General features: G+C 43.5%; 1 protein-coding gene across 4 annotated transcripts in view; it reads left to right on the forward strand.

The window, feature by feature from the left end:
* apaf1 (apoptotic peptidase activating factor 1) overlaps window positions 1-13400 on the forward strand; it is a 214521-nt gene that overhangs the window by 26949 nt on the left and 174172 nt on the right. For all 4 annotated transcript variants that reach the window (XM_086010199.1, XM_086010197.1, XM_086010200.1 and 1 more), the window contains exons 5-7: window positions 2495-2678; window positions 5305-5417; window positions 9287-9418. In XM_086010199.1, coding sequence (XP_085866325.1) covers window positions 2495-2678; window positions 5305-5417; window positions 9287-9418 — 429 coding nt within the window. The remainder of the gene's footprint in view (window positions 1-2494; window positions 2679-5304; window positions 5418-9286; window positions 9419-13400) is intronic.

Consider the following 13400-nt stretch of genomic DNA (forward strand, 5'->3'; position numbering starts at 1 on the left):
AGTGGGCTGCTTTGTTCTGGATGGTGTTGCGCTTCTTGAGTGTTGTTGGAGCTGCACTCATCCAGGCAAGTGGAGAGTATTCCATCACACTCCTGAATTGTATCTTGTAGACGGTGGAAAGGCTTTGGGGAGTCAGGAGGTGAACACTCGCCGCAGAACACCTAGCCTCTGACCTGCTCTTGTTGCTACAGTATTTATGTGGCTGGCCCAGTTAAGTTTCTGGTCAGTGGTGACCCCCAGGATGTTGATGCTGGGGGTTTTGGCGATGGTAATGCCGTTGAACGTCAAGGGGCAGTGGTTAGAATCTCGCTTGTTGGAGATGGGCATTGCCTGGCACTTGTGTGGCGCGAATGTGACCTGCCACTTTTCAACCCAAGACTGAACGTCATCCAGGCCTTGTTGCATGCGGGCATGGAGTACTTCATTACCTGTGGAGTTGTGAATGGCACTGAACACTGCAGTCATCAGCGAACATCCTCATTTCTGACATGATGGAGGGAAGGTCATTGATGAAGCAGCTGAAGATGGTTGGGCCGAGGACACTGCCCTGAGGAACTCCTGCAGCGATGTCCTGAGGCTGTGATGATTCACCTTCAACCACCACAACCATCTTCCTTTGTGCCAGGTATGACTCCAGCCAGTGGAGCGTTTTGCCCCCGGTTCCCATTGACTTCAGTTTTACTAGGGCTCCGTGATGCCACACTTGGTCAAATGCTGCCTTGATGTCAAGGGCAATCGCTCTCACCTCACCGAATGGCCTGTTTCTGTGCTGTATATGTTCTATGTAATACTCCTCGTCTCTTGGCACCAGTGCAGCAGAGGAGCATTACAGGGAATCTTATATTCACACATGTATCAGGACTGAACAAGGAATGGAAGGGAATTGAAAGGAGGATTCAGGTGTCTGGAAAGGTTAGATGGATTGCTGCAGTATGTTCCTCACTCTCTGCTACAGCTTTATTTCTGCAAAGAGGCCTGCGCCTCGCATCCCTGAGGAGAAAGGAGAGGCAGAAGGTGAAATTCGTGAGGCAGAAGATTGGGGACACGAAGAGGATGTAGCAACATCACAGTCAGCGACAGTTTGAGAGCTGTGAAAAAGACTTATTCATGACACCTTCAGTCATGCGTTCACAATGTGCTTAGCACTCACTGGCATGACCATTATACACCCTCCGGTTACCCCCTCAAGTTGCACCAGTCATATTTACAAGCAACAGTTACTGAAAAAAAAACAGCCAAAAAACAACATTCACAATTACATTGCTCGTTTACTGTGTACTGATGCAACACATACAGATTAACAGTACCCAACAAATGACTACGGTTCTGGTACATAAGCCAAAAAAGCATCCACTAAGATACACCACCTTGGTTACCCTTGGTGACATTTCTACCTCTCCTTTGGCCTGTTATCACACTCTTTTTAAGTGCTACTTGTGACCCGAGTCTGCAATGTGAATCGTTGTTCACATTTACAGTGAGCGTCCAGGGACAGAATGGCCTTTTTCTCAAGGCCACTGGCTCCTGGGATGAAGCTGCAGGGGGCTGCATCTCTGCACTTGGCGCCTCAGCAGTCTGGCTCTCCGGACTTGCTCCCACCTGTGCAGGCATCTGAAGGGACTGACCAGAGAGCACTCTTTCGTGCTGCTCTCATGAGGGAGAATAGGCTCATCGGAGCACTGTCTGGCTATCCCGGTGGAAGATTAACAAATGAAAGGGAACCACAATTTGCGGAAGAACAAACCCTGAGAGAGAGTGCGTGTATCCTCCAAGCCTCCCATAGTTACTGCTCTGGAGAAATTGGAATCTGGTAGCCATCTATCTCTCAATATGGTTTCCCAAGGCCTGAAAGTCAGCAATAAATGCTTCCGTGTTGGAGGCCCTGACTGGCCTGGAGGCCTTCCTGTTATGTCAGATGTTTGCAGCCTGTAGCTGTCACTCACCCCAGAATGCATTGCATGTATGAAAAGCCTTCTCTAGTGCCACAGACAAAGCACGGGCATTGGAATTTAAGGCCGTAGCATAAACCTCTTGGAGGTTAGAGGGATGAGCGGAGGGGCAAGACAGCTAAGCTACGCCGTTGTTGCTCAAAGATCATTTACTTCTAGAAAGCTGCATTTGTTGTGCTTATAATGCTGGGTGAGGACAGGTTGAGCTGCTCCACCCTGCTGACCCTCTTTTATTTGAAGAATTCCACTGGTTCAGGTTAGTAGATGGCTTTTAGTGGTTGTAGAACTGTACACCTGCTTGAAGAGGGGAGAAAAATACTCACTTCGTAGCTTCTATGCGGTTACTGTCGATGGAGAAAAATGTTGCTTAAACAACCAGACCATGCATAGGAGAGTCAATTTCTAAAGAGACAAATGCATTATTGCCATTGTTAATGTTCAAGTGTAAAGTTTAATTAATACATACTACTTCTCCTGCAGTGTTGTAGTATTTCTTTGAAATATTCAGTAATTTAGTTCAATCTTTCTGGACTGTAATTTGGCAGAATGGTTTCCTGGAGGAGTACACTGGGTAGCAGTTGGAAAACAGGACCGTGCAGGTATTCTTATTAAACTGCAGAATCTCTGCAGCCGATTTAGTCAGGGATCCCAGACTTACCCAAGTCCACCTCTTAACATCGAGGAAGCCAGGGACCGACTCCGTTTCCTGATGGCACGTAAATACCCCAGGTAGGGGCGATGGAAATGTCTTTTTAGTGTGAAAGCATGAAGTTGAAGTGTATTTTGTTTGACGTAACCTAGTATGTTTCACTATTAAAATTAAGTAGAGGTAACTGAGGGGAACATGATATCATAAATGTATATACTGTACAGACTATTCTTAATTTGTATTTACTTAATTCAAATTATCTGATGAATTGAATTATTTTGAGCATGAAATTCCCCTGTTATTTAGGTTGCTCATATCAAATTACTGGATAATGTGCATTTGCCTGGTGCAAAAATAGACTTTAGATTATTATGAGTAGATTGAATTGGGGAAAGGAAGAGCTGGGTGATGCAATGGCTTTGCTCACTTTCCTTCAACTCTGGGATCTGGGTTTGAATCTGGCCCACAGTAATGGGATGAAAGCCACCTACCTGCTTTATGAATCATATAAGTGTTATGAGTTTGGGTAGTCGCAACCTAGCTCCTGGTCCACAGTAAAAAAAATACTTAGAACCTGGTAGTCTGCCTGAGAGAGGCTCTATTGCGGAAAGTGAAAGTATCACTTTGGTTTAGTTGGGAAGCTATTCTGGATTTAAGTTAAGGTGCATTTTTTTGGGTTCAGGTAGCTTGAGCCTGTATTTTGTCTAATATAGAACAGCTTGATGTTGGTATTAAATGTACACTGCAGAAGTGTTCCATTCCTCAGTACTGATGTCTTCAGCCAATTCAATTCACTCCACGGGATATCAAGAAATGGCTGAGCGCACTGGATACAGCAAAGGCTATGGGCCCCGACAACACCTGGCTGTCGTGCTGAAGACTTGTGCTCCAGAACTAGCCGTGCCTCTAGCCAAGCTGTTCCAGTACAGCTACGACACTGGCATCTATCTGACAATGTGGAAAACTATCCAGGTGTTTCCTGTCCACAAAAAGCAAGACAAATCCAATCCAGCCAATTACCGCCCCATCAGTCTACTCTCAATCATCAGCAAAGTGATGGGAGGTGTCATCGACAGTGCTATCAAGTGGCACTTACTCACCAATAACCTGCTCACTGATGCCCAGTTTGGGTTCTGCAGGACCACTGAGCTCCAGACCTCATTAGAGCCTTGGTCCAAACATGGACAAAGGAGCTGAATTCCAGAGATGAGGTGAGTGACTGCTCTTGACATCAAGGCAGCATTTGACAGAGTGTGGCATCAAGGAGCCCTAGTAAAACTGAAGTCAATGGGAAGTGGGGGGGAAAGCTCTCCACTGGCTGGAGTCATACCTAGCATAAAGGAAGATGGTTGTGGTGGTTGGAGGTCAATCATCACAGCCCCAGGACATCGCTGCAGGAGTTCCTCAGGGCAGTGTCCTAGGCCCAACCATCTTCAGCTGCTTCATCAATGACCTTCCCTCCAACATAAGGTCAGAAGTGGGGATGTTCGCTGATGACTGCAGTGTGTTCAGTGCCATTTGCAACTCCTCAGATAATGAAGCAGTCCATGCCCGCATGTGACAAGACCTGGACGACATTCAGGCTCGGGCTGATAAGTAGCAGGTAACATTTGTGCCACACAAGTGCCAGGCAATGACTATCTCCAACAAGAGATAGTCTAACCACCGCCACTTGACATTCAACGGCATTACCATCGCCGAATCCCCCACCATCAACATCCTGGGGGGTCACCATTGACCAGAAACTTAACTGGACCAGCCACATAAATACTGTGGCAACAAGAGCAGGTCAGAGGCTAGGTATTCTGCAGCGAGTGTCTCACCACCTGACTCCCCAAAGCCATTCCACCATCTACAAGGCACAAGTAAGGAGTGTGATGGAATACTCTCCACTTGCCTGGATGAGTGCAGCTCCAACACTCCAGAAGCTCGACACCGCTTGATTGACGCCCCATCCGCCACCTTAAACATTCACTCCCGCCACCACCGGCGTACCATGGCTGCAGTGTGTACCATCTAGAAGATGCACTGCAGCAACTCGCCAAGGCCTCTTCGACAGCACCTCCCAAACCCGTGACCTCTTCTGCCTAGAAGGACAAGGGCAGCAGGCGCATGGGAACACGTTCCCCTCCAAGTCACACACCATCCTGACTTCGAAATACATCACCGTTCCTTCATCATCACTGGGTCAAAATCCTGGAACTCCCTCCCTAACAGCACTGTGGGAGTACCTTCACCACATGGACTGCAGTGGTTCAAGAAGGTGGCTCTCCATGGGCAATAAATGCTGGCCTTGCCAGCAACGCCCATGAACGAATTTAAAAAAAAAAACTGATGTACTTCATTGTGATTCACCAAAATGTTTAGAACTGAAAATAAAATGTGTGCATTACGGCTATAAATAAAACATTTCAAAGAGTGAAAGACCAGTATAAAAGCATTGTGCCCCGGCTTCCCGATGTTTGCCAAATACATTTTCAGGAAATAAAGATGTAGCATCAATAGATGAAACACCCAAGTTGGGGTGAGAAGATGCAAAGCAACTCACCTATAAGGCTGTTGCTAGAAGATGATGTCCTTCTAGAAAGCTGCATTTGTTAAAAAAAAAATAATTCTATTGTAATTAATAATTGTCACAGCTTAAAGCAATTAATTGGCTGTGAAGCATTTTGCACTCTCTGAAGTTGTTTTTTTAATCTAATTTAGATCACTTTTGGTTCTGGATGATGTTTGGGACAGCTGGGTGCTAAAGTGTTTTGATGTTCAATGTCGTGTTCTAATCACCAGCAGAGATAAGAGCATCACTGAAGCCGTTACAGGTAATGAGGTTTTATTCCTAAAATAATTGCTTTTCACAGATCCTGTAATTTTTAGCTCTCCCAAACTGGTTTAAGTTTAAGAAACAAAATTGTAAAAAGTTTGTGTGTTTGGTTTATGTATAGATACTCGAGCTATTTAAGTTGCTTTATACATTTAAACATTAAGGGGTAAAAATTGGCTCGTGCCCCTTTTGGAGCACTAACTTCGCGTAGCACCCTGTAACCGTTAGCGCCCCCGCACCCGAAATTGAAATGTAGCATCCCAAACAGGAGGCAGGGCGCTACTGGAAAGCGCTCACCCCTCCCTCTTGGGGCGTGCAACAATGCCACGCGCGTCGACACGTAGCACCGCGGTACTACAGGCCTCCCTCCCCTGACTACAGAGGAGGGGCCTAGCCCAGCACGCACCGGGGCCCTACTGGACCACCGGGGAGTGGGGTGCCGGCAAAAAGAGCCCGGCACTCAAGGATCACAGCCGACACCTTGCAGGAGGAGGTGAGAGGGGGCAGGTGCTGGCAGGCGGCCCAAAGAAAAATCGGCGCCTGGCACCTGCCCTTTAATTCGCACCACCCCGGCCGCAAACACGGCACCCTGACCCTGTCGGATATAGTGTCTGCCAGTAGGTCTCGGAGTGCGAGCGATGTTTGTGGCCGGGGCGTTGTGCACGGCGATGACAACATTGGCGCAGGGCAGCGGGGCACTATCGACGCCACTAATCTCTCGCTGAATTTCGCAAGAAACGTTAGCGGCGCCGCGCCCAGGCGCTTGGTGCTTTGCGCCCCGTTAGAGCTAACGGGAGGCGCAAAGCAACCCAAAATTTCCCCCAAGAGTTTTGAATTTGTTTATGGGCAAGAGATTATGGACATGTAGATGAGTCTGGGAAAATAGTGAAGTTTCTAAAGGTCCTACAGGCATCCAGACGAGTTGTCTAGAAGTCCGTCAGTAAGGCATGACCAGAATTCATAGCAATGTTCCCCAATGGCTGTTTTTCCTCCAGCATGCATTGTAAGAGTGTTGATCTTTGTATTTCTCTACATTATTCTTTTGTTAGCTGGCAGCCAAAGCTTTTTGTATTTTCTACCAAAATAGAAATGGACATGGCTCAGAGGGGGTCGATGTGTTTGAGAATGAGGGGAATAAGTTATGGAGGCATCTGTTTTTACAGTGTTTATTTGTTCCAGATATTGAGGCGTTTAGCTGGATCCTTGCAGAAGTAGACTAGGCCATTTTCTGTGATGTGGAACGTGACCATTTATTCAAAGTCTGTGATCCTATTCTTGTGGGTTATCTTGCGTTCACTTGCAGGAAATGTTTCCATATTAAGGCGACAGATGGGAATGGACTGAAAGAGGACTTCCTTCAGACTTGGTGGGGTTGGATTGGAATTGAACATGAGGTTTCTATATTCATGCTTAATCATGGATCTAGTGGGGTAGTCATCTGGCAGGCCATGGTCTGTTGTGGCTGCATTTCCCAATAGTATAGTCTGAGGTTTGAAAAGTTACTCCTACAGATGACCAGAGGGAAATATTCAACGAAGTATTTGGTACGATACAACACCAGGACATAATCCATAAAAGGCAAAGGCTCCATTTATGTAGTTAAGCAACCATGGTCATCAAATGAGGTAAGAGACTAAAAGAAAAGACTTGCACAAATGGAAGGAAAAGTGGAAAACAACAAAGGGATACAAAGAAAGTAATAAGAGGTGCAAAAAGGGAATTTGAAAAAAAACTTGCAACAGATATCAAAGCTAACAGCAAGATTTTTGTAAATATAAGAGAAAGATTGGTAAAGGAGAATGTGGATCCATTAAAGACGGATGCAGGCGAGATAACGAATAATAAGAAAATGGCAGGCTTGTCAATTGAGTACTTTATATCCATTTGCGCAGTGCAAGTAGAGGACAAGGTACCTTCGGTACAAGGGAACCTAAAAATAAGTCAAGAAAGAATTTAATGGATTTAATATAAGTTTTTTTTAAATGGTATTGGAGGAAATAATAGCATTTAAGGTAGAAAAATCTTCAGGACCTGATGGTTTCCACCCCAGAGTATTAAGAGAAATAGGTGAGGAAATTGCAGATGCATTAGTCATATGATTTTCCAAAGTGCTCTAGATTCAGGAATTGTGCCTTTGGATTGGACGATTGCAAATGTAACTGCATTATTTAAGAAGGGACGGCGGGAGAAGGCAGGTAACCACAGATCTGTCAGTTTAACATCAATTATGAAGAGGTTACTGGAATATATCATCAGCGACAGAGTGACTGAACACTTGGGCAATTATCAGCTGGTCAAAGAGAATCGGCACGGATTTGTGAAGGGTAGGTTATGTCTGACAAATCTTGGTGAATTTTTTGAGGTCACTAGCATGGTGGATAGGGGAGTGTCACCAGAAGACATTTGATAAGCTACTCCACCACAGGAGATTATTAGCAAAAGTGAAAATGCATGGAATTGGAGTTAACCTTGTGACATGGGTCGATAATTGGTTGGGAGGTAGGGATAACGAGATGGTTCCTGATTGACAAATTGGAATATTTTCTTAATGGTGAGAAACTAAGAGTTGTGGAAGAGTTAATGGATTGGAATCTGGTAATGTAAGATTATGAAAGGATTTGATAGGGTAGACTTAGGGAAGATGGTTCCACTTGTGGGTGAGCCCAGAAATAGGAGCCTTAAATATAAGGTAGTTACTAATAAATCCAATAGGGAATTCAGGAGAAACTTCTTTATCCAGAGAATGGTTAGAATGTGGAACTCGCTACCACAAGGAGTAGTTGAGGCGAATAACAGATACATTTAAGGGGAAGCTAGATAAACACATGAGGGTGACTGAGCACAGCCTTCTGGGATAGAAAATTCCAAAGATTCGCAACCCTCTGAGTGAAGACATTTCTCCTCATTTCAGTCCTAAATGGCTGATCCCTTATCCTGAGACTATGACCCCTAGTTCTAGACTCTCCAGCCAGGGGAAACAACCTCTCAGCATCTACCCTGTCAGGCCCTCAATTTTTTTTATACGTTTCACCTCTCATTCTTCTAAACTCTTCTAGGCCCATTCTACTTATTTTGCAACCTGAGTTTGGGAGTCCAGAGAGCCAGGGAGTGGATAGCAAAGTGTGCTTTCAGATTATTTATCAGACATCCAGTCTTGGGACGAGTCACAATTTCCTGAAGTTAAACATTGGAAAGACCAAAGCCATCTCCTACAGCAAACTCCATAACCATGCCACTGTCTCAGGCTAATAATTTTTTCCAAAATGCTGAAGGGCCTTGAGGGTAAGTAGTGAAAGATTATTCCACTGGCTGGTGAATTTGTAGCAAGGGGTTATAGATTCAGGATTCTGTTAGAAGAGTGAAGAGGGAAGTGTAAAAAAAATGGACAAATATTAGAATACAGAATGCTGTACCATAAGTGGCTGTTGAGGTAGGGACTGTAATGTTTAAAAGGGAGTTGAATAAATATTAAAAAAGGAAGAATATAAAAAGATAGTGAAATAATAGGAAAATGGGATTAGAGTTGAAGGCTTCAGTTGAAGAGCTATCACAAGCACAATGAGGCAAATGGACTCCTGTATTGTGATTTCTATGATTCTATAAGGGCTTCGTGGAGTACTGGAGGACCACTCTACAGATAGAGTTGTGCTTGAGCATTAGTTACCACCCTCAGAGGAGGAAATTATTAGAAAATAAATAGAGAATTACCATTCTAATGATGTGGGGATTGAGTGAGATTCCCAGTTATCTCTGGAAATGTTGAATCGCCTTGGTAGTTATTGAACAATGCTACTAATTAGCTTTACTAATTAGATAAGTACAACTTGTAGATAAATGCTCATTAAACTTTTTTTTAATGTTTTGCAGGTAATAACATCCTCGTATCTGTACAAAGTGGTCTGAGCAATGACAAGGGATTAGAAATACTAGCACGTTTTGTTAACCTAGATGTGTCCCTTCTGCCAGAACAAGCACACAGCCTAGTACAGGAATGCAAAGGTAAGTCTTTTATTGGACTGCAGACATGTGTAAACCATCCCAGATTGCTTTACAGATGAGAAACAAACACCAAGCTGAATTGGAAGTGTGCAGAGAAATGACTGAAGCTATGGTAAAAAAGATAGGTTGTACCTGGGACTTTTATACAGAGTGGCCAAAAGGGAACAATTGCTTGCTTTGCTGCGCTGGATTCCGCTATTTATTTTGCCATGCTGCTGCAGTATTTATTCTTGCCACTGAATGACAGTATAATAAATTTGAATTTCAGTATTGAAATACACTGGCCCGTATTTTCCGCCCCCCACGGGTGGGTACAAGCTGTGTACACACCCGTAGGGGCCTCGCAAGTGCCGGTATCAGGCATGCAAAGTGCATGCGCTGAAAACTGGTACTTGCGATCTGTCAAGAATCCTCTTGACAGATCATCCGCCCTGGAGAAGGGCCTCTGCGGGGGGAGAGTTCCGCTTTCTGCAGAACCTCCGCCCGCTGAAAACCTTTAAAAATCTTATGCCTGGAGCAAAAGAGTTCAAAAAAAAAAAGTAAAAAAATATTTTTTTTCACTCCTATTTATAATTGAAAAATACTTTAAAAAAAGGTAAGTTTATTTTTAGCTCCGTAAAAAAACTTAGTTTTTTCAAAAAATTTAATTTTTGTTTAAAATATTTAATTGCATGTAATTTTAACTAATTTTAAATATGATTTAAAATTTTTTTTTGAATGTTTTAGTGTTTTTTTGAGTGCTTCCCCATTCATACTTTTGACAGGTCTATGCAGAGAGACCTGTCAAAAGTGTGACGGGGGATTCCCTTCTTTGATTGGTTCCCCATGGCCCACATGATCCCAGGGACGCTTGCGAATTGCATCTGCCCCTGGGATACCTGGGCCTCTGCGCGCACGCACCAGGAGAGGCACAGGATCGGAAGTGTCGGGACCTACGGAGCCAGCAGGTAAGTTCGTAGATTTTTCCAGATCGGAGGCATCCGCTCGCAGGAAGCCTCCGATCGGAAAATCTGGCCCACTGTATATTAGTACAGCTGAACCTGATTCCAGCCACTTGGGACTTTGTAGAATTGTAATCTGCTTACTTTCTGCACAGTGCTTATGTATCTGCAATTCAGTACAATATATAGGGCAATGTGTAAGCTATAGTGTGTCACATGTCGGTAGGAATACATCAAGGATCTGGATGATTTAAATCATTCATGAGATGGCCCAACTTTTAAATGCATGCCTACCTGTGTTGCTTTTAATATATACATACATTCACAGTTGCATTCTAATTTTGGCAAATGATTTTGCCAGTGGCAGGTATGATGAATAAGTTCTGAGATTGCATGACACAATTTGAACTCTAATATCATTGCAGTTTGCAGGGGATTATAATTTTGTGTATTTCAAATGTCACACACTGGCTGTCATGAATCTTCTCATCACTCATGAAGTAACACTGGGTGGCCAGCTGGTGGCGCTGTTCAAGGAGTATAAATACTCGGGCGTGGGCCCAGCTTGCTCAGGAACTAGTGATGTAACTAGAAATCTCATGGTTTTGAAACAGTTGATTAAAGCCTTGTTTTATACTCAAACCAAGCACTCGGTAGTATTTTTACATCACTGGCTAATGCCAATTCCTGTGTCATGCTTAAAGAAATGACGACAGTCATTTTCAATATATAGAAAAATTACCCAGGGTAGCACATCACCAAATCCACAAAGTCTGCTGGCTCTTACTTTACCTTTAAAGTCAGGGTTCAGCCTGAAAAAATAACTTTTGAATTAACTCACCCAGTGTTTACTTAACATTAGTTAGACTTTGTAGCCTTAACAGGGCACATACCTACACTTTTGCAGCAGAATAATACCTTCCGTTTTACATGGTATAATGTTCCTCTCCTCACAAAATAGTGTACCCTCTAACTTACTCTGAGCAGCTACAATGGAAATGAACTTGAAATATTATAAAATGGTATGTGTAGCATGCATTTGTCTGTTGTACTCGCATTTCTGGGCCATACTTAAATAAAGAAATAAAAGAACTCTCCAGAAACGCACGTTACTAGAGCTGAATGGCTGCAGCTTCTTAATTGACCTAATTATGAGCTTAAGTGCAATTGGACTTTGTGGCATAAAAGGGACTTAATCCTTTACTTCAGTGGAAGAATAATATGTTGGCCCGTAATTTGCGGTCACCAGCGAAGTGACGGCGTTCGTCGCTAACCTCGAAGAAAGCTGTCCACAAAGACCTAGTGATCTATAGCGTGAAGTTCAGCTCTTCCGATCTTTTGTGATTCTGGCACCAAATCAAGCTAATCCTAAGCGCCCAGCAACAGTGATGTCATCAAGCTGGCTGAGCAGCCAATCACATTGAAAAATTCTCTCAGCCAGCAAACCCGAAAGTAAAATGCACAGATTCTAATTTACTTTTTATAAATCTTACAAGTGCGAAATAAAGATTGGGTCATGCACATATGATTAAGGTAGAAGTGAAATATTAAACAAATTTAAAAAAATATTCAGAAATTTGGGTCGGGGGCTTCCCGCAGGTGCAAGCCTCCGACCTGCACTTATCTACTGCGCCGGTTGTTGAGCTGTGGGCCCCCGTGGAATTCCGATCTGGGGCTTGCTCCAGCTGCCGGCGCGCAGTGCTTGTGTATCCCAGGGGCGCAGTTAGTTCGATGCGTCCCCTGGGATCACGTGGGCCATGGGGAGCCAATCAGAGGAGGGAATGCTCCATTCATAAGTCTGACAGGAAGACCTGTTAAAACTTAGAAATACTACGGGCCCCATAACATCACTAAATCTTCAAATAAATTTCTTTTAAAATCGCATTTTTTAAATAATAAACTATAAATTACATGAAATAACTATTTTAAACAATTTAAATTTTTGAAAAAAATAATTTTATTTTCTAACGGGGCTAAAAATAAACTTACCTTTCTTTAAAGTATTTAAAAATAATAAACCTGTGGAAAAAATGTTTTAATTTTAATTAATTCACCACTTACCTTGTAAAAAGCAGGCCTTACGCCTGCTTTTTACATGTCTAACTTCTGGAGACATAACCTCCCGGGAAAACCTGCAAAAAAAAACCCGAAGTTCGATGCGCACTCGCAGCCTCCCCCGCGCACGCGTTCGACCTCTGAACCCCTGCTTTCAGGGGAACGGAAGTGCCGGTTTCCCGCGCATGCGCAGTGCATGCAGGAAACCAGCACTTCCATTGGGCTTACGGGTGAGTACCCCGTGCGTACTCACCTGTGGAGACCCGAATTTCTGGGCCAATAAAAATCATATTAATGGAAAAATCTGACATTCTTCAGAATAAAATCAGTTTTTCGGGGCTAGAATGGTTGTTTAGCAGTCAATATGCCATTAAAAACCCAGTTCCACCTCTTTCAACAAGGCTTAAAGTTTTTTTTTTAACAGCAATATTCCATTGTAAAACAGGAAGCCTTTGTCCTTGTATGTGATTTCAACTGATTGCCAGCTCTGGGAAGTTCCACAGTGCAACCACAGTGCAGCATGCGCTAAATCCTGAAGTTGCGGTCAGATTCAGAGGGGTAATGATGGCGAACGCTGATAGTTTGCCCTCATTACCACCGCAAAATCTGGGCCAATATGTTTTACATGGTGTAAAGTTCCAAAACAGTGCATTGTATGTCTTTCTCTGACCAATACTGACCAGATTTTCTAGTTATATAAAAACTATACCTCTAGCGCAAATTTCCTGTCTGTCACACTTTGAAGTGTTAAACTCAAATTTCCATGTTACACTTCAAAAGAAGTATAAAGATATGTAATCATTAGACATATAAAAACACAAATGTCTAACTTGTGAGTGATCTTAGCAAGTGTACTTTTTATTTAAAAGAGAGAGAGAAATCAAGCCAGGGTTGTGCTGCCTGAAAAGCAATTATACTCTGACCTAACCAACTGTTTATGTAACAGTAATTAAGCAGCAGAATAATTCATTCATACCCTTTCAAAC

Source organism: Somniosus microcephalus, chromosome 17, assembly GCF_052327205.1.
Source record: "Somniosus microcephalus isolate GS21.2 chromosome 17, FLI_Smic_1.0, whole genome shotgun sequence".
NCBI lineage: Eukaryota > Metazoa > Chordata > Chondrichthyes > Squaliformes > Somniosidae > Somniosus > Somniosus microcephalus.